Source organism: Natrix helvetica, assembly GCF_964273705.1.
Source record: "Natrix helvetica genome assembly, chromosome: 12".
Classification (NCBI taxonomy): Eukaryota; Metazoa; Chordata; class Lepidosauria; order Squamata; family Natricidae; genus Natrix; species Natrix helvetica.
The window spans coordinates 20,894,716-20,914,627 of record NC_138556.1 but is presented as its reverse complement, the minus strand read 5'-3'; the positions used below and the strand labels follow the sequence as shown (position 1 = coordinate 20,914,627).

Genomic DNA, 19,912 nt, shown 5'->3' with positions numbered 1-19,912 from the left:
CTGGCTCGTGTGTCATTTCTCAGGATTGATTGACGTTGCGTTACACGGGGCATTCTGCTATTAACGCCTATTGGGGGGAGGGGAGGGAGGGGGCTAACTCCCGTGAGGCTTTTGCAGAAATCGCGCCGCCTGCAGGCGAAGGGGGTGGGAGGGGGATGTCGCAGAGGGCGACCCTCCGAAGAGCCCCCTCCACTCAGCCCAGCGTGCAGGAGTTGTCCTTGCCCGTTGCTGGAAGCGGCCGAAACGCAGCGGCCTCCCTCCCGAGCAGCGAGGCCGCAACCGGGGCACAAAGCAAGGGAGGCCACCCTACCCAGGGACCTCTCCCTCACGGAGAAAGACTACAGCTCCCAGAGGCCTTGCGCGAGGGCGGCGGTCGTGGCGGCAGCCAATCGGGCGCGTCTCCTGCAGGCGGAGGACCAATGGGGTCGCGAGGCCTTCCCTCGGAGGTCCGCGGCCGCGCTTGGCGGGTCCCACCTGGGGCAGGGCTCGCCGGGCTCTGTGTGTGTGTGTGTGTGTGTGTGTGTGTGTGGCGGCCTGTGGCCCCTCCCGGCGAAGGAATCCGGGCTCGTGCACCGCAGGCAGGCAGGCAGGGGCGCTCCGTGCCTAGTGGGAAGGTGGGTCTCTCGGAGCCCCCCCTGGGAATGGTCTCCCCTTTGAGGCGCCTGCCTGGCTTCGCTTCTCCCCCCCCCCCGTTTTCTGAGGCAGGGGGGAAAGGCGGCTCCCTCCCTCCCTCCTCCGGCCTGAGGCCCCCTTTGGCCCCCCTGGAGGCGTCCAGGGAAGCGGGGCTGGCCCAAGGCTTCGCGGGAGGACGTGGGGGGCGCGTGCTTGTGCTGACCCCTGGCCAGGGGAGAGGAGAGCAAAGGCAGCCTGGCGTCACCTGGGGGGGGGGAATGGGCACAAGACCCGTGCCTGGACAGGATGCCCTGTATCTACACTTAATGAAGACATTGCGGGAAATGCCCTTTGAAAGGCCGTAGGGGAGGCGCCCATATTTTGCTCTGTCTTGCAAAGTAGCAAGAGGGACTTTCTAATAAATAGAGAGGTTTTAAAGCGGAAGGTTTGTGGGGCGCTGAAAAGGGGGGTGGGATTCATCTCTTTCAAGATCTGTCCTAAGAGGATAAGGGGCCTTTCTTGAGCTGCTTCTGAGGCCACAAAGCTGCCTTGAACTCCAGTCCCAAGAGGGCAAGGAGACCACCTCCCACAGAGTCCCATACCACAGGAATTGTAGTCTCTGTTTTTATTGATGGGAGGAGAGCAATTAAACCAACATGATGCAGAAGGCCAGCAGCAGCACAGACCAGCTTTGGAAACTTCTTGTCTTGCTAACCATCCTGAGGCGTTCCTATGATGAAGTACCTAGGCCCCAAATGATCTCCCAAGCCACTGAGTTATGGTGCACATTAGTGCAGCTTTGCCTCCGACTTGTTTCTTTTAAATGTGCACCAAATGAAACCAATGACGAGTTTATAGCTTCCTTGGAGGCAAAGGGGTGGGGGGTAATGCACAGATACAGTAATAATAAGTCAGTGTGGGCCAGCCACATTAATTGAGCAAGGTGAACTATTTGCAGCATAGAATACTGTTTTCCTTTGGTCCTGGTGTCTTCCTGGAGTCACGAGCCTCCCTAGACAAGACCAGAGGGGAGAGGGGCATGTGTAGATGGATATAGACAGACCTGGGCTCTTGGGGAAAGAGAAGAGAACCAGCAGCAGAATCTCTTTCCCCTGTGAAGCTGCCCAAGGAGGACATGTGCAGAGTGTCATTGTTTTGTTAGATAATCTGGAAGAAACAGTAGAGCAACTAAAGGCACTTGAAAAATAAAAGGAAAAAAACACACCCTCCGTCGCAATTCTTCTGAATCCGTCACAGAGCATCTGATGGTTTCCAGAACTGGGTTTCTTAAAAAATAATGGAATGTAATTTGAACACATTCCTCTTCACAAGAAAAGAGTTAAATAAAATAAATAAATCCTTGGCTTTGAGGGCTTTGGCTTCTCATCAAACAGACTTCTCCTCTTTCTAACCTCATGGAGGAAGCGAAGGTGCCTATTGTAGGCTGCCTAGAGTGGCTCACTCCAGGGCCTGGAAAGCGTTTTCTCGGGGAGCCTGGAGTTATATCTTGCTCACATAATTATTCGGGAAAAGTCCTTGTTTGCCTCTTAATCGCCCTGTCCACCAGCCTGAGGGGTCTGGAAAGAAGGAAGACAGTTAGCTAGCAATAACACCCTGACCCTGACCTCCCACTCCCACCCTTCCCCCACCCTTGAAACCTAAGAAGATGCTTTGCAGTGGGACATTTGCAAAGTCACAGCACCCAAAGTCTCATTTTTTCCTTGTCTCTTTTTAAGATGAGGGAAAAAGCCATTTCGGGTAGTATCCAATTGGAGGAGAGTGATAAGCCAATCCAACATTGGGTCATGGAGTAAAAGGAAGGAGTAGCTGGGGTTGAGAGGCCCTGCCCTGTGTCAGAGGGAGTAACTGGAGCCTGATGAAATGGTTGCCACCTGCACCCCCACCCCTTGGCTTTAGGCAGGCGATGCCCTCCCTGAGGAGTGCCAGCGCAGAGAGCAGAGGCCTAACTGTTGCTTTGTGCCCATTCTGGATGGGGCAGAGACGGACAAGTGAGGAGATGCATTTCCTGCATCTCGGGCAATGCAGAACAGAGACCTCTTGACCGTTATCTGACTATTGGCCAGTCCGAGTATAGTTGAAGTTCCCTGGGTGTGGGGGAGGGGTTCACCGTCTAGAAGCTCAGCTTTCATAGTATTACAGGAGGATTCCTGAATGTCAGCCAGCTAAGAGGGCAACAGGCCAAACAGCCACCTGTGCCCAGTTCATTGCCCCCTCCTCCCGAGAGGTGGCCCCCATGCAGCAGGAGCAGCCTTACCTTCTCGGAGGAGGTCGATGACATCGTTGGCGTTGAAGCTGAGCTCGTCGGTGTCTTGGGCATCATAGGCATACAGTGCCCTGCACTGGGGTACCTGGGGCTTGGGCTGGGGCTGAGGCCGGGGCTTGGGCCTGCCCCCAGCGGGTGGGGGGCGGCTTGTCGTCTGCCTGCAAGCACTGCGGAGTGACAGAGGAGGGCTGAGTTGTCTGTTCCCACCCCAACAGGCATGCTTCCACATATGTGCCTGCCCAGAGGGATACATTTCCTGGGGGACAGGAAGTGGGGCCATCCATGCAGAGCAGCCTTTCAGCACTCCTTCTCTTGCAGAATGCCGGCCATCCCGAGGGGAGAGACACCTCTGGAGAACTGGGCCTTCCACAGTCCAGACGGCTCCTCCGCAAGCTGCTGCTCATCTGTGAAATGGCTGGCCTATCTTACAGGGAGGACTAGAGGGCGCCTAAGGTGAGTTCGCCAAAGCCAAGAGCTCTAAATGGAGAGTCACTGTTGTAACTGGGGAAGGTGCAGATATGGTTCTGAGCCTATCAACCTTGACCACCATTGCCAATACTCAGAATGAGGGTAGGAGGTACTGAATGTTTCCAGAAGGGGAAGGTGGACTTAATGGAGAGGGATCCATTCATGATAGAAGCTTCCCTCTTGCAGCTGGTGATACGGGCTGAACTATGCCAACTAAGCCGGGGGAAGAGCTCTGCTGCAAGAGGCCCTCTAGTGAAGCAGGGCTGATCTCTCCAGAAGGGGTGTTTTTGTTTGGGCATTTAGGGATGTGTGTGGTGAGAGAGAGAGATGGGTACAGGAGGCATACTGCTGTGATGAGGGAGTTGTCAACTCGCAAGGCATTTGAATGTTTGTTATCGAGTTGACATGGGAGGAAAGGGGGGCGAGCATTCCACTCATATCTTCAGCTAGAGTCGGATCTCAGATTACTACAGCAGGCTTGTGAGGCATGGAATTTTACAACCTGCTGCAGCACCTCATTGGAGAATGTGATTTATGACACAGACTGAGGGGAAGGGAGAACCAGGGGTAAAGTTCAGCCATAACTTAAGTGAGATCAGATCTGACTCCACGGGGGTATGAAATGTTGTTCCTAATAAATAATTGGATTTCCTTTGAAACGTGGCTCGAGGCTCGTAAATTAATTAGGGCATCTTTTGGAAGCCTCTCCTGATCTTTAAACAATCGTGCACAACAGGCTTCCCTGAGATAAAAGAGCCTTGACTTGGAAAGACGTCCAGCATCCGTTCTAGGCGGGCCTTTTCAACCGCTTGAAGGATCTGCCAAGGGGAGGCAGGCAAAGCAGCCGCCCCTGAGCCTTCGCCCGGAGTCCAGCGGAGAGACGGAAGGGGCAGCAACCCTCCAGCCCAGCCCTCTGTCTCTTTACCCCAAGAAGAAACTGCAACTGCTTCACCATGGCACAAGGCTTACCCGGCAGCCCCTTGCTCGGGCACTTTGAGGAAATCCAAGCTGCTGGGCTGCTGGGATACCCTTCCTGGTCCCCCCGAGACTGGTGGCAGTGGTGGGCACGCCACTGAGGTGTACGGGCTCTTCTGACTAGCCCGCTGGCCTGCTGGGCCCAAAGGATGCCGAGGGTGTTGCTGGAGCTTGATCACCCCGTTCGGTAGACCTGAAAGGAATTCAAAAGGAAAATTCTGAGCCCCTTCATGGAGCAGCCTCCCAGGAATTCCTTCCCAGATGAGGGGTTCAACTGCCAGGCTTTGGAGCAGCAGGGAGCCCTCATCTTCGTGGCCTCAGGCCTTTTGCCACTAGACCTCAGGTGCCGCCGGGACTCCCAGCCAGTTGCATTTAGTGTGCAGCTGCCCCCAAATCTGATCCCCCCCGTCCTCCCCTGGGAGGGTCTGGAAGGCTTGAACAGACGTTTCCTCCTCCAGGATGCCACGTGGCATGAATCCAAGCTGATCCATTTGGCTTGCTTTTTACTTATTGCACAAACACAGCCGTCGTGGCTGATACAGCGGATCCAGTTTAAAACAAAACATGGCTTAGTGCTTTCATTTTGAATCCATGGCTGATTTTGACCGATGACTCGGGCCGGGTGAGCCACCTTCACGCCTCCTCTCCACCACGGAGCTCTCCCTGGTGGCAATAGCACGAGGGGGATCTGATCACAATCCATTTAAGCCGCCATACGGACAAGGGATTGTAAGTGCTCTTTGTTTCATAACTTGATGATTGGGGACGGGAGAGAGAATGCCCTGCGGGGACCAAGGACTGGGAGGAGCTTCCCACAGCGTACCTTCGGAGAGCTTCCCGGGAGGTGGAGGAGCAGCCCTCATTGGGTAGTTCTGGCCGTGTGTTTTGCTTGGAAGCCCTCTGGGCTGGCTCACGCCCCTTTTGGTGGGTCCTGAAACACACCCCAGAATTTGCTCAAGCAGTGACCACTCTTACACGTGCCACCAACCCCACCCCCACCCTCCCGGGCGTTTGCACTTACGGGCGTTCTTTGGCAGCCCAGGCCCGATGCTGACCTGCAGCACTTTATTGCTTGGCCGGAGGATGGCCACGTCGCCCTGACCTTGGCTGAACTGCACTTGGCGAGAGCCGCCAGCCTTCCACGGCCCCCAGGTCTCCTTCTTCAGCTTCACCTCCAGCCTGGCAGGGAAAGAGAGAAGAGCAGGTGACACCCAGAAGTGCCCCCCCTGGATGGGTCTCCTCGGGGCAGGGCACCGCTGGGGCCCCTGAGGCTCCCCATCTTTGCTACCTCTTGGGTGAGGGACTGTTACTAAGAAGATGTGCGGACACTAAGTCCGACGGGCTGGCTTAAGAGGAGGAAGCTCAGCAAAGAGCCCAGCTGTCTCTGCATGCAGGACGTCGGCTGCTGACTGAGCAAGTGTGATGGATGAATTTGCTATCTCAAGCAAAGCTAAAAATAGCGCCCCCCCCCCCCCCCCAGTATTTGATCATCTCAGACAAGGGATTTCAGCCAAATGTGTCCTCTCCCTCCCTCCCAACGCAGAGGAGGAGTGAGGCCGCCAGGGGGCGCCTGGCGCAAGAGCCACTCACATGTTGCTGAACTTCAGGGGGAGCCGCCTCTGCGTTTTCTCCTCGTAGCGCTTAGACAAGAGGCTCAGGAACTCGGTCTTGAAGACGGACTCCAGGAGGCTGTCATACTCCTGCTCGTGGAGGACAAACAGGTCGTCCTGCAGGGTGCTGGGAAAGGAAATGGGGGGCAGCAGAAATTCAGAGCCGGCCTCTCCAGGGAGGAGGACTCTACGCAAACATCTGACTCTGTTTCTAGCTTTTGCGGAAGACTCGTGAGTTACATCAGTCTGACAAATCGAGGGGTTATAAAAATCAGCCCTAAAATAGCATGAAGGCCAGGTAGCCTCCCCATTTCAGTAACAAGCACAAGGCCTCCGTTTGATTACTTTTGCAGCATTCTTTCAAAAAGCAACTATACTACTGGGATGATACCTTTAAATAAATAAACAGATAGCGATGGTAACTTTTGTCAGAATATCAGGAACCATTTAATCTAACTTTAATCATTTTATAAATCAGAATCCGGGATTAGGTAGACTCTACCCAATTTCTGATCCATGTAGTGTCTTAATTGCATGCACCCTATACAGGAGTGGAATTCACTTACTTCCCCCACCGATTCACAAATGCGTGTGCTTGTGTGTGCTTCGGTTGCACGCTCCGCCTTCCATGCGTGCGCTTTGGCTGGAAAAGGGGCCTAAATGGGATGCTGGGGCAGGCGGGCACCCACAATTTCCACTACCGGTTGTGGAATACCACCTCTGACTGTGCAGTCAGGAAGCGAGATCACGCACTTTGCAAGAGGCGTAAATGGCTCTCGAATCCCCGGTCCTCCTCCCCCCCTTCCTCCCCTCCAGGTCCCTGACCTCAGTGACACCGAGAGGATGCGCTCCACTTCGATCCGGCGCTTGAGAACCTCCTTCACGAGGCCTTTCTCTGCTCCCTGCTTCACCTTTTCGCGCCCAATCAGATACAGGCACTTGGGGGAGAGGAGGAGGTCTCGCTTGATGCCCTGAAAGAAGAAAGCACCCGTGGCTGCCGCTTTGCCCGCCTTCCCCGCCCCGAGGCTCCCCGTAGAGAAGTTGGCGTGGTGGGGGAGCTCAGGGATTTCTGAGGGGTCCCACAATTAGGGGACGTTTCCCACCCTGGGCCCGAGGACTTTCCCTTGTTCTTCCCTCCTCCTCCTGGACAGGCTGGTCAGTTGGCCTGCAAGGAGGCTGGCTTCTCTACCTTGAACCGCCGGTCGTACTTGGTGACGGTGTCAGCAAAATCAATCTTTTCCCGCTTGCCCACAAATTGGCGTAGCTCCGGATGGTCGTCCATGCCGATGTAGTCGCCCACAAAGTTCCTGTTGATGCTGTTCCGCCTCCTCTCCTTCTTGTTCAGCAGCAGGTCGGAGGCTTCGTGAGGGGGGGGGGGGAGAAGAGCCTCCTTAGTGGCCCCAGAGAGGAAAGGGGAATCCGGCCATTCTGACTTCAGAGCCTGACAGCCCCCAAGAACGGCCCCTCCTCCCTTCGGGATCTGGGCTTTCTGCGGCCCAGGGAGAGAGAGCTGGCCCTTAGCCTGCCTTGAAGGTTCCTTCCCTGTGTGGCTTCTGCCTGCCTGTCCCGGGCTCTTTTAACCTTTGGGTCAAGCGGACTCCGAGGACAGACCTGGGCTGTACCTAAAGGGTCCCTTCAAGCCTTTAGGATCAACTGCTTGATTGACTGCATTTCTATGCCCCCCTCCCAACTCAGAGGGACTCTGGGTAGCATCCAAAGGGTCAGCAAGCAATGCGACCCCCTCCCTCTACCCCATCAAAGGAGAAAGCAGCATGGCAGTGCCCTGGAAGCCAGCTGAAGGGGCAAAGCAGCAGTCGGTCTCTCAGAGGCTGCAACTCAACCGGTCGCCTGGAGCCACAGGAGGAAGCCGGCCAGCCGGCCGCAGCTGCCCTTCGGCAGGTCTGCTGGGTCAGGGCCATAGAGGAGCCCCAGACGATGGTGAGAGAAGGGTGCAGGCAGGGGGTCACAGCCCTTCTCTTCCTTCGTCCCCATCGTCGGCCTTACGATGGAGGAAGAATCGCCCCAAATACCTTCTTCTCTCATCTGCACGTATTTCTTCCTGGCGGCGTGTTTCCTCCAGGCTTTCTGGATGGCCCTCGCGTAGCCATCGTACTTCCGCTCCCTCATCTCCTCCAGCAGAAACAGCTGCGAGGGGGAGAGAGAAGTTCTGTCCTGGGCCTCCCAAAGGAGGGTGCTCGTTCACGGGGCCACAGGCTCCCCTCCCCCTCCAAAATCCAAGGGGCAGCTGCTTTCCAGAGGAGGCGGGCAGGGCAGGGATCCCTTGTAGGGGACCTTGGCACCATTCATTGATCCCCAGGTCCTCCCTTCAGCAAAGCCACCCGGACACTCTCTGGAGATCTGCCTCTCGGGTGGTGGAGGAGAAGACCCTCCGGGAATCTCCTCCTCCTGATGCTCGGAGGAAGAAAGTTCTGCCAGAGTTTTGTTCTTCTCTTTGAAAAGTAACCACTGGAGAACAGACTGAGGACACTCTGCCAAATTTAGAAAATACGGAACAATTCAGGAAGTCCTTAGATAAACTGAGATTTATCTACTTTAAGGGAAAAGCATATTCATACTTTGTGGATAAGAGGAAGCTATTTGGGGAAATGGGAAGCCAAGCCAGGGAGTCTGCCTCCAGCCAAGCAAGAATCACAGAATAAGAGAGCTGGAAGGGTCCTTGGAGGTCTTCTAGTCCAACCCCTTGCTTAGGCAGGAAACCCTGCACCACTTCAGACCAATGGCTATCCAGTTTCCGTTCTGTGGGCGCTGCTGAAGTTCTGGCACGCCGAGCGTTGGCACTGAGGGGCCCCATCTCATCCCCTGCCCCCAGGGAGGCTTCTAGGACCAGCCTGGAGAGTCCTGCAGGGGCATGGAGGAGGGAACTGCAGAGACAAGTTTTGTCTCCACAAAAATCCAAGGCTTCCATCCTGAGGCAGCAAATAAGGAGGAAGAGCCTGACTCCTGGAATCAGAGCAGTCCTGAGAGAAAGCTCCACCCATCCCTCTCACCCGGCAGCGGTGGCCTCATTGGCACACTGCCACCTTCCCCAGCTGACTCAGTGATGGAAATTGTGGTCTTGAGGCATGGGGATGGCCGTCCAGGGCTCCTCAGTGACCCATCACATGGAGATGACCCAGCCGTCTTTCTTCCTTCCCAATCCTGGCTGCCTCTCCCCCCCCCAGGGTTTCTCTCCCAGGGTTTCTCCTGCTCTCAGGTGAGGGGCATGGCTCACTCCCTGCAGTTGCCCTAATTGCCCATGCAAAGTGCGCTCCATCCCTCAGACCCCTTCCTGAGTCCAGAGGCAGGAAGGCCAAGAGCAGGAGGAGAAATGCTTGGTTTCCATTGCTCTTCTCTCTCTCCAGATGTTAAGAAAGCCACAGTTGGCTGCTTTCATACAACCTTCCAAGCCCAAATCGTCCCAAACTTCTTGGGTTATGTGAAGACGACCAGTAATTGTACAGTGTTTGCAGTCTTACCATCAGGTTTCTACGGTAAACTGGGAATGTCTCTGAAACAGGCGGACTCTCCTGTTGGAGATCCAGAGGCTGCCCCCCAATTCAAACATGGGGGTCCTGTGTCCCATCAGGCACGTCAGGGAAGCAAGGGGGGAAGGGGGGACCTGGCGCAGAGAGCCCAGGGCACTTCTGTACCACAACTCATTGCCCGTGAGCTTCTCCTCCCTGGTACTCACAGATTCTGGTGCTTTGATGAAGATCTTTGTTCTGCCAAGCTGGTATTGGTCAGAATCCACGTTGACAGAGCGGAGGAGGTGCAGAACCCCCTGCCTTTCATCCCCCTTCCAGAGGGGCCAGGTCTCGGGGGTCAGGATGGCATACCTTCAAGGAGAGAACCACACGCTCAGTCGGTCACATCCCCACCGGGGGGGGGGGGGGGGAGAGGCCCAGTGAATGGTTCCAGGCTTATTTCCCTTTTGCCTGGGCCGGAGGGCCTGATGGGGACAGAGCTGCGTCTGGGAGGATGGACCCAGAGTTTGAATCCAGCTGTTTTGCAGTTACTCCAAGGGCCTCCCCAACTGGGCTTTTAGGAGGCAAGAGGGACCTTCTGCAGTTCCCCCGGTCGCTTGCCATCCCCCACGTTGGCCAGGGCTCTCTCTCTCTCTCTCGGGCACAAACGGCCTCTTCCTAATCTTCATGAAAGCAATAAGGTGCTGAAACCTTTTGAATTAAGCAGTTATTACAGTCATGATTGCTTAGTTCAAAAATTCACGTGGGCTTTTATGTAGGAAGAATCTGTCACCACCAGCCAGAGAGGGAGAAACTGACCCAGTGGCTCCAGGGACAATCTCCTGGCCTGCCCAGGTTGGCAGTCAAGGGCCGGGCACAGGGGTCCCTTGTCAAAGGAGCCAAAAAGAAAGAGGCTCAGCAGAGGGCAAGCTCTGTCCCAGGCAAGGGTTCCTCTTTGGCCTGCCAGTCACGCCCCCCCCCCCCCCCGGTGCACATGATGGAGAGGTTCCCCTTGGAGAGGCGGCTGCCAGGACCCCACTCGGAGGGCAGTGAGAAGGGTGGGCATCAGCAAGCAGGGCCAGTTCCAGGGTGGGCAGCAGGGCCACAGCCCCTGCGCGTTATGCTCCGCAGAAGAGGGGAGCCCTGGGGCCTTTGGCCCTCCTTCCCTCCCGCTTCAACACAGCCACGTGGGGGAAGGGCTACCTCTGCAGGAATTTTTGGAAGGCGCGTCTGTAGGCGTAACCTGCTCGGCGAACTCGGATGTTTTCCCTGAGCCCGAGATACTCCACCTGGTGCTTCACCCTGCGGGAAGAAGGTTCGGGATGGAGCCCCCCACACGCAAAGGGGCCCGTGGCTGCTCTCTGGCCTACAAGGAGGGGGGCAAGTGGCCAGAAACTGACCGAAAGGAGGGAACACGACCCTTTCAAGGGCCGACCAGCTGCCCTGGAAGGAAGAGGGTGGGGGAGGGAGGGAGGGAGGGAGGAAGGAGGGAGGGAGGGAAGGGCTGCCTGAGAGACGGATGAAAAACGGCCTTTTCTCGGCTCTGCCATTTGGACACTGATCCGCACTGGCAAAGCCCTTCAGAAAGGGAGGGTGTCCCAGGGCTTGTGCCTCCGTCCCTCCGCCCAGCAGCTCCCCCATTTCGGCAGGCAGCAAACCGTGAACTATTTTGCACCGTCAGCTTTTTTTACAACCGTCCCTTCAGAGGCACAGTGAGAATAATTACTTCAAAGATGCGGGAGGTGTGTTATCACAGCAAAAAGGGCAGGAGTGTGATTTTTAAAGTTCACATTATTGTGATAACATCACAACTGGGCAAATAACCCTCTGGTGTGGGAGCCGCAGAGCACACCAGCTGCCTCGGGCTCACCTGCTCTCCTCCCAGTCGCGAGGCTTCTTGGTCTCGTTGGGCTTGATGCATCGGATGTAATGGGGGGTGCATTTCATCAGGGTGCCCACCAGGTCGTTGGCCTGTTTCTGCAGGTGGGAGGAAAAGCTCTGCGCTCAGGTCAACAGCAGCGTCTCTTCCCTCTGCTCCTCTGGCAAAAGCCCCCCGCCCAGCGGAATCCCACCAATCTCGCAAAGCCTCTGCGCTTGGCCAGCCCCAAAAGCTTTGCCGCTGAGGGCCGCTCCCTTTGCTTCTAGGCCGGGGGCTCCCCTGCTCTCCCTCGGGTGGGAGACCCCGGGGTGGGCAGAGCAGCCCAACCAGAAGCAGAGGGACCACACGGGAGGGGGGAGGGCTGCCACCTCAGCACACAGGTGGGCGAGAGGACAGATCCTCGTACCAAGTCCGCACAGCCTCCACGCCCTCCAGGGCGCAGGGCGGTCCTTGTCCTTTGCAGGAGGAGCAAAGGGAAGGGTCTGAGGTGGGATGCGGGAGTGGGGTGGGCAGCTGCCAGGCGCTCTTTCGGCTGCCTAGTTGGGCGGATCTTGTTTTCCCCTTCAATTTCTGCAGGGCCCTTGTTTTTAAATTAGTTTTCACAACTCAACGTTTGGCTGTTCCTGGAACGACCAGCAGCCCCCTCCCCTCCCAAGATCTCCGACTCTGCTGCTGCCCCAAAGCACCCACCTTGATTTTGCTGCCGGCCGTGGTGGGTCTGCCTTTCTTTTCCGCCTGGGGATTCTCTGGAAACAGAGCCTTTATGAAAGGCCTGAGGAGGAGGAGGAGGAGGAGAGCATCAGCACCTGGCACAAGGCAGCAGCCAGGAGACCAGGGTGGAGGCAGCTGGATTTAGTTCTCTGCCCCCAGAGCCTCTGCTGACCCCCTGGCTAGAAGGTGCGGGTGCAGCTTCCTTCCACCTTTAAGCAGGCAGCAGAGGGAAAAGGTGGAGCAAAGCCCTGGGGTCCCTCAGAGCCCCCTTAGGGAAGCGGGAGTGCAGATCGCAGCCTCTCCAGCCCTGCCCCCCCCCCCCAGCCTCTACGCTTCCTCCTGGCTTGGTTAGGAGTTCCCCCCTCCGCCCGAAGGGAAGGAGGAAGCTTTCTGCGCCTGGAATGAGAGCTTTGGTGGCTGTGACGGTCTGGGCTCTGGGGCGTCTTCCCAGTCTTGGGAGATCCCCACGGAGGATCCCACAAAAGCCCCTGCAAGCTCTTAGGGGGCCCTGCCGCCCGGGGAAACCTGTCTTACGTACAGTTCGCTGCTTTGCATGAGCTCGATCAGGTCCATGAAGAGAACGTCTCGGTTCCTCTCGCAGAATCCCTCCATGTCGTAGGAAACCTGATGGCAGAAAGGCAGGGGAGGCACGTTCAGCTTCGTGGCCAGGAGGACCCGGGGCAAGGGAGAAGAGGCTCCCGGGATGGAAATCGGGGGAAGTCACAGGTAAAGAACCTTTCCTGGGACTTTCCAGATCACGTGGAGAAAAATCCCAACCGGCCCCGCTTGGGATGGTACCTTTCCCGCGTAGTGGTGGATGATGAAGCCCTGATTCCAGCTGTTGAAATGCTCATGAGTCCCAATCTGCATCTGCAGCTTCTGCAGCAGAGTTTGGTCTGCTCCTTCCCCCACCGCGTGCATCGTGGCACACACGTCGTCCAGGATGCTCATGATGCCAGGTGGATTCTGGGATGACGACGGAAACGGGAAGGGAAACTTAGGCTGGACGCTTGGCCTCCGTTTTAGATTGAAGGGTGTTGGGTGAGTCGGTTTAGAGGGTTCTGGATCCCAAGGAGAGGACCTCTGCAGCCTGTCCTGAATTCCGCTCCTGGACCAGCAGTTAACGGAGTCAAGGAGGGGCGAGAGGGGCGAATCTGGGGCCGTGAGACCCTCCCAGGCTTACCACTTTGTTCTCTATGAGGTCACAAACTATTTTGTTGTTGAAGTAATCTATGGGAGTCCAGCGGATTCCTTCCTGAACGTATTCCTCCTGCAATGCGGAAATGAAGGCTCAGAGGAGTTCCCAAAGGAACCGCAGAGGTCCCTCGGCTGGCCCTGCTGGACTCATGAGCTTGGCAACCTCAATGCAATCGGCAGTCTGCGGGAAGCAGGGAACATCTCCGGCCCAAAGAGGACCCCTCTGCCCCAGGCCAAAGCCCAAATGAAGACACCTCTGCCCACTGATTATCGGCAGCCTGGCAGACCTGTCTAAGCCCCCTCCTCTAAAGAGCAGCTCCAAAGCCCGGGCCGAAAGATCAGCTGGAGGGCCTACTTGCTGCAGGGCAAAGATCCTTGGGAAGACACCCACGAGAAGTGGTTTGTGGACTTGCTCAGTGAGGCGGCAGGAACTACTCTGACTTGCCAGGTGTGGGCAGGGCTGGACCTCAGAGGACCCCTCTGCTGAGTGGGGAGAGGGAGGGGCCAGGGGTCAGAAGAGGACAGAGGCCGAGATTCCTTCAGTGCCCATGGCAAATCGCTTGGTTTGGAGGCACGTAGGATCTGTTGGCTTGAAAGGAGGAAGCTACCTCCTAGGATCCTCTCCAACTGCTGTGCGATTGGATCTGGGCTTTGCATCCCTCTGGGGGTCAGGGTGGAATCACTCAAATGGAGGCCAAAGGGCGCTTCCTCTTTTCCCAGGGAGGGGCTCCAGGAGTCCCCTCTGACACTGGGCTACGTCCAGGTGACCCAGCCTGTGTGCTGGAATCATTTTTCCATTGCACAGAAGTCTTCCTCGGCTCCTTTTGATTGCTTCCCCCCTCCCCCCCAGGAGGGGGGAGAAGAGTTCCAAGCCACCCCCTCCTCGGAAACAGCACAACCTAAGGAAGGAGGCCCACCAAACTGCTTTGAAACAACGCCTGTTCTTCCCACCAGGATTTTAGGGAGCAAAAGAAGCAAATGCCCTTTGCAGGGAATGGCAGGGAGCAAAGGGAAATGATAGCAGCCGGCCCTTCTCTTTGGAAGAGGCAAGCAAGGAATGGAGAGAACAGAAGGGCCCTCGTTCTAATTTTGGGGCCCCGTCCAAGGCAAACGCCCAGCCAGCCAGTTTTCCCGCCTGGGCTGGCGAGTCAGCCTCCGTGGGGAAGTCATCTGATTCGATGACTCTTCTGGATCACGAGCTCCCTCTGAGGTCACTGGATGAGCGGGGAAAGATTCCCTCAGCCGGGCAGGCCCTCCTGTTTACTCCCCGGCTGGGCAGGCTGAACTGCAGCCACTGCTGTCGCTCCCTCTTGCTTTGTAAGGCCTCTTCAAAATAAGCGTCAGCTGACCAGCTTCCCGTCCTGGAGGGAGAGGGAGGAGCGGCCGTTGGCTCCCGGGATTTCTCTCCCAGCCTTCAGGTGTACCTGCTCTGCCTTCAAGGTGAGCTCGATGAAGATCTGCTGCAGTTTTTCGTTGACAAAATTGATGCAAAACTGCTCAAAACCATTTTTCTGAAATCCAAAACAAACCGTGGAAAGATTAATGCCGGGCTCCCCCTACCCGCCCCTCGGTTTGCCCCATTGAGCTCTCTTTTCCAGCGTAGTATTTGAGTGACTTTCCAGATGATTTGACTGCCTGCCGTCAGCCTTTTCATGGAAATCAGTGGCCTCCCTTCTCCAAAACGGCTTCCAAGATTTGAATTTCCTTTGGAACAGCAGCTGTTTTTGGCCCTCTGCCCCAAAAGCCTCAGAGCTTCTCTTTTGTTTTTGCTAGAGCGCTTCACGGCCCCTTTCTGAAGAGCTTCATGCTGGCCCTGAACTCCTTTGTCTGAATTAATTGAGGTTTCCATTTATAGGAAGCCATACATTTGGGCTGACATCATCCTGCTGCAGAATTTAACCCAGCTCCCTCCCACAAATGTTTTTATTGCAAAAAGGGAAGACTGGTAAAGGAGTCCTGAAATGTAAATAAAACTCCTGCCAGCAGTCTGACCTCACTTCCAGCTAGTCCAGCATGACCAGCCGTTTCATCCTGCTAAGAAATGGCGCCCGTGTTTGTGGCCGTCACTCCTTGGGAAGCAGCCTGAGGAGAAGGTTTGCAGGCTGGAAATGCAGACTTCCCAGCCCTAGTGCCCTGACTTCCGCTCTCGGCCAGGGAAGGACCCAGCCCTCAGATGGGCAAAGAGGGAAGGCCATCCTCCCTGGGTCAGCCAAAGGCACCGGCCACACAGCAGGGACATCGCCTTCTCCTTCAAGCCAGCTGACCACTACCGGGGCTTCGGCCGAGGGCTTCAGCCCCCTGAACAGATGGAGGGATTCCTCCACAACAGCCGACCGTCTTCCTTCCCGCAAAAGGACTGGCAGTTTTGCTGCTGCAAAGCGTCCTCATCGGTCTGTGGGCCTTTACCTGAAATATTTCAAAGCCGTAGATGTCCAGGACCCCAATATTATACTCCTGATTATCTTTTTCCATCGCCTTGTTGATGGACTGTTAAAACAAAATGGGGAAAAACGTATTGGAAACAAGAATGTGACTTTGAAATCAAAGGGACCCGGTGGATTAAACCTGAGCAAAAAGGCTGCTTGCCAAAGGTTACTAAATGCTACTTTAAGTGCCCTTGAAACCCTGCAGGGCAGGGCATTCCCTGTCCTCTTGCCCAAAGAAACCGATGCCAGTTCTTGTGCCCCACCGGCCAGGGGGTTCCTGATGCTGCCCCTCCCAACGGGCACCAAGGCCTTGAATCTCATCTGCAAAAGGAGGCGGAGCAGCAGGGGGCTGGAAAAGGGTCCTCACAAGTGGCTGCCTTTTGCAGACCCTCCTCCTCCTGAAACCTCTTCCAGGAAAAGCTGTTGCTGAGTGGTGAAAGGAGAAAGATTCTCTCCTTGTAGATCAGTGGAGAAAGGTTTTATGTCCTTCATTGCTTGCAACTCTGTGTAAACTGCTGGGAGTATATTTGAGGATGGCAAAGCCTGCCATAAATGCCTCACGAGGGACCCCTCCCTCCCCTCCCTTGGCCACTTACGTCCACCAAGTAGTCGAAGACCCTGGCATGAAGTGCTTTGGCCAAGGCGTCCCTGGTGTAACAGGCTTGCTCTACGTTGAGGGTCACGTGGATGGATTCCGACTTGCCCCCCCACTTGCTGTCCATCTGCCTGCTGGTCAGCTTCTCCTTCAGCCGGCCCTGCTCGATCCCCAGGAGGAAAGCTGGGAAAGCCAAGACTGCAGGGTGTCAAAAGGAAACCACAGTGAGGCAGCAAGAGGAGGAAGAGGAGGAGGGGGGTCTTCTTTTGTTTAGACCCCTCCTCCCAGCCAGGGGGCTTGGGCCATGATGCAGATGGCCTGGGAAAACGTTCCATGTTTTGCCCCCCCCTTCCCCCCCCCCCCCAAATCAGATCAGTGTTCAGTTTTGGAGACCTTCTGGAGAACCTCTGGTGAACGCCCATGGCCCTAGACGTGGCCCTTCCAGAGGATGGCCCTCTGACCCCCTCACTGCTCCAGCTCAGCCTGAGAGGGGCTACCTACACTCTTCGCTCTCCACAGCGGCATAGTTGCCGACCTCCTTGAAGCTGAGGTTGCCGAGGTGGAGGACCCCGGCCACAATCTGGATGACCAGCGCCTGCTCCTGGGCGGAGATGCCGATGACCTTCATGGCGTGCTGCAAAGGTTGGGAGTGGGAGAAAGAGGGTGAGAAGCCCCTCTGGAGACCCCCCCTCGCTTTGGGTCAAGTAGTCAGGCTTGTGCTCTTCCCCCTCTCAGAGGGCAAAAAGGAAAGGCTGTGTGAAAGCAGAGGGGGGGAGGGGGGCCCTGGGACCGCCTGGCTCCTCCAGATCAAGGCCCCATTGCTGCAGGCGGCCTCTTCTTGCCACAGGAAGCTAATTCAACTTGCTGTTTTCCGGGCCTTTTTAAAAAATATTTTAAAACACAAGAAGCAAAAAGCAGGAGGTATAAATCTCTGGAACTGTAAAGCAAAAACTGCTTTTCAGACTTGATGCTCTGCGGCTGTTTCTCGCCATGTAACCCTGCGAGGCAGAGGAGGGATTTGAGCAACGGCAGAAGAGAACTGTCGTCTGTTTTAAGACCTTCCTAAATGGCTAAATATATCCTTTAGGTATGTATTTATTTATTTGCTTGCTTGCACATATTAAAATTTGACTTGAGACTAAGGATATCATTCTTCATTTTGTTTGACTTCTCAGTTCAGGGAACAGGGCAGAAAATCATGGAGGGAAAAAGGAACCGTGGAGACTCAACAAACCCACAAAGGTCACCCCGGAAGCCTTGGCCATGCGCAGGGACAGGCAAGCGAGGCTCCTTAGCCCCGCAAGAGAAGGGAGAACCGGAAGATGACAGCTGGGGATCCTAGGCAGGGATGGAGAAGAGCTTCCTAAAGCCCCAGGCCCTTGTCCAGAGGGGCTAATGCATTCCTCCAGCCGGGGGCTTCTCGGGCACCCTCATCGTAAGTGACCCCCATGGGCCATTGCTGCCCCCCCACCCCCGTTCGGTCCTTGGAGCCACTTGGCCAGTCCCAAAACTACCCCTGGGGTCAAGATCAGGAGGGCAGATGAGGACATGGATGGAGAGGGGAAGGAGTCTGGTCTCGGTTCCCATTAGAACCATTTTCACACAGAAACCATTCTTCACAAACTGGGAGTGGGGAGGAGAGCTCAGGTGAGGAAACTCACCAGCGTTTCCTGGAAATCAGATTTGTCACTGATGTCTTCCACTTTGTAGGATCCGGAGAGGCTCAAGTAGTGATAGTAGTCCATGTGGGTGATGCCAAGGCTGCTCTTTTGCTCATTGGAGGCGCCTTCAATCAACTGCAGGATACCCCCCCCCCCCCGGTAAGTTAGCCCACTTCGTCTTGTGTTTGGGAGGGGCAGAGAATTTGGCTTCACCTAGTGGGGGTGGGGGGAGCACTGCTTTCACCCTCACCAGGGCTTCAAAGGAAAACAGCCGTTTCTTTGTCCCATGAAAACTGCCCCCTGAGAGTGGATGGCAGCCTTTGGGCAGGGAATCCCCGCCAATGTGGGCTCGACCCCCCCCCCCTCCCTCCGGGGAGAAAGGCTCGGCCCTGGACCAGAAGGATTTATGCAGATCGCCTGAGGAGCGGAAGAATTACATCAGGACTGCGAATGGGGGACTTGTTGGCTGGGGGATTATGGGGGAAGTAGTGCAAAAGGCCTAAAGAACTCCAGGTGGCCCTCCCAGAGGAGCAAGAGCAGCCAAACCTGGCCTCTTCTTCAGCCTCCCCCACCCTCCCAACCCCAGGCAACTGCTGACCTGGTAAAAAATGTGGAAGCTCCTTTCCCCGGGATTCCTCATGACCACTCGGGATTTCTCCAGCAGGAAGTTGGAGATCTTGCCTCCGTCTGGCTCCCCACCTGGGCTGAACTGGATTTCAAAGTATTTCCCCTGCCACAGAGGGAGAAGGAGGTCAGCGGCTGAAGGAGGGCGAAAGAAAGGCCCAGCCGTTGGAGCGGAGGGACCGAAGGAGGCTGGAGAGCAAGAAGGCTCCCCTTCCTTCCTGGGGGTTGAAACGGGGGATGCCTGGCTCTCCCCTTATATCCCCCCACATCCTTCCCCTCCCCAGGGGGCAGAAAGGAAGCGGGAAGAAGCAACGGAGGCCCCGGCCCATCTGGAGCTGCTCTGGCAAAGGACCCCACGGCCTGACTCACAAATCTGCTGGAGTTGTTGTTGCGAACCGTCTTGGCATTCCCAAAGGCCTCCAGGAGGGGGTTGGACTGCAGAATGATCTCCTTCACACGCTGAAAGCCAGAAAGCAGCAGTCAGGCCTTGGACGGAGGTCCTGCCCCCCTCCCCTCCCCCTCCCCCTCTGGCTGGATCGCCCAGGTGGGTCTCAGGTACGACTCTCCCCTCCCCAACATCCACAGAGGAGAGGCACCGGGCACCCGCCTTGAGCCACGCGGACTGAAGCAATGGAGAGGGGGCAACTGACCTCTTTCTGCAGCCAAAGCTCTCAGCCTCTGCCTCAGCAAATGGGGGCTTTTCTACCCAGGGCTGCCCCCCCTCAACATGGGATATCAAAAGACCCTTCAGTTGTTTAGCCCTCCTTGAATGGATGCCCTTTCCAGCTCAAATCACAGGTGTTAACAAGATTGCCATGAATTACACCAGGACCAAACTCAATGACCAACTATCTCCCTTGCAGTCAGGAAGGCTCCATGCCCTGCCTCTGCCTGTTTCCTGGCCACATGGCTGCCTAAATCTGGCTCCCAGTGGGAAAATGGCTCCCTTCCCCTTCCTAGAAATAACTGAGTGGCTTATTTATAGAGGGCGATTGAGCCCATTCCAAAAACAACAGTTGCTCCCTCCTTGGCTGGTTACGGATCCAAAGAGAGGCAGGCTGTGATCTTCCATGGCAACACGGGAAAAGGACATAACCAGCGAGGCTCTCACAGTGCCAACCAATTACAGGGAGCCGAGACCCAAGGAAAGGAGCCCCCCGCCGTGTCCAGAGGCCCCCCTCCTCTCCTCCTCTCACCTGCACTTTGGGGCCTCCTCCGGATATCCTGGAGATGTAGCTCATGATGTACTTGGCTCCCACCGTCTTCCCAGCACCACTTTCGCCACTGGGAAGAATGGAGAGAAACGTCTTGTTGCAAGCATTCCAAGCAGAGTCCACAAGAACAGCCATCTCTGTCCCCAAAGCCTTGACCTCCTGCAGTGCCCCCTGCCCTGCGTAGGGAGATAG

General features: G+C 56.1%; 1 protein-coding gene and 1 long non-coding RNA gene across 3 annotated transcripts in view; one reads left to right on the top strand and one right to left on the bottom strand.

Moving 5' to 3' along the window:
- Nucleotides 1–1,222: 1,222 nt before the first annotated feature.
- Nucleotides 1,223–19,912, bottom strand: part of MYO1E (myosin IE) — a 34,180-nt gene continuing 15,490 nt past the window's right edge. For both annotated transcript variants that reach the window (XM_081965064.1, XM_081965065.1), the window contains 24 exons: nt 19,703–19,790; nt 18,876–18,965; nt 18,481–18,612; nt 17,883–18,017; nt 16,723–16,855; nt 16,223–16,419; nt 15,607–15,687; nt 14,625–14,711; nt 13,187–13,273; nt 12,802–12,969; nt 12,542–12,627; nt 11,983–12,064; nt 11,284–11,390; nt 10,617–10,715; nt 9,641–9,785; nt 7,980–8,094; nt 7,139–7,308; nt 6,775–6,920; nt 5,930–6,076; nt 5,361–5,518; nt 5,163–5,270; nt 4,334–4,532; nt 2,888–3,063; nt 1,223–2,189 (listed from right to left, as the gene is read on the bottom strand). In XM_081965064.1, the coding sequence (XP_081821190.1) occupies nt 2,113–2,189; nt 2,888–3,063; nt 4,334–4,532; nt 5,163–5,270; nt 5,361–5,518; nt 5,930–6,076; nt 6,775–6,920; nt 7,139–7,308; nt 7,980–8,094; nt 9,641–9,785; nt 10,617–10,715; nt 11,284–11,390; nt 11,983–12,064; nt 12,542–12,627; nt 12,802–12,969; nt 13,187–13,273; nt 14,625–14,711; nt 15,607–15,687; nt 16,223–16,419; nt 16,723–16,855; nt 17,883–18,017; nt 18,481–18,612; nt 18,876–18,965; nt 19,703–19,790 (3,013 nt within the window). In that variant the 3' untranslated portion in view covers nt 1,223–2,112. The remainder of the gene's footprint in view (nt 2,190–2,887; nt 3,064–4,333; nt 4,533–5,162; nt 5,271–5,360; nt 5,519–5,929; nt 6,077–6,774; nt 6,921–7,138; nt 7,309–7,979; nt 8,095–9,640; nt 9,786–10,616; nt 10,716–11,283; nt 11,391–11,982; nt 12,065–12,541; nt 12,628–12,801; nt 12,970–13,186; nt 13,274–14,624; nt 14,712–15,606; nt 15,688–16,222; nt 16,420–16,722; nt 16,856–17,882; nt 18,018–18,480; nt 18,613–18,875; nt 18,966–19,702; nt 19,791–19,912) is intronic.
- Nucleotides 16,864–18,051, top strand: LOC309398304. The gene is made up of 3 exons (XR_014176383.1): nt 16,864–17,308; nt 17,397–17,656; nt 17,932–18,051. It is a non-coding gene; the product is annotated as an uncharacterized lncRNA (long non-coding RNA).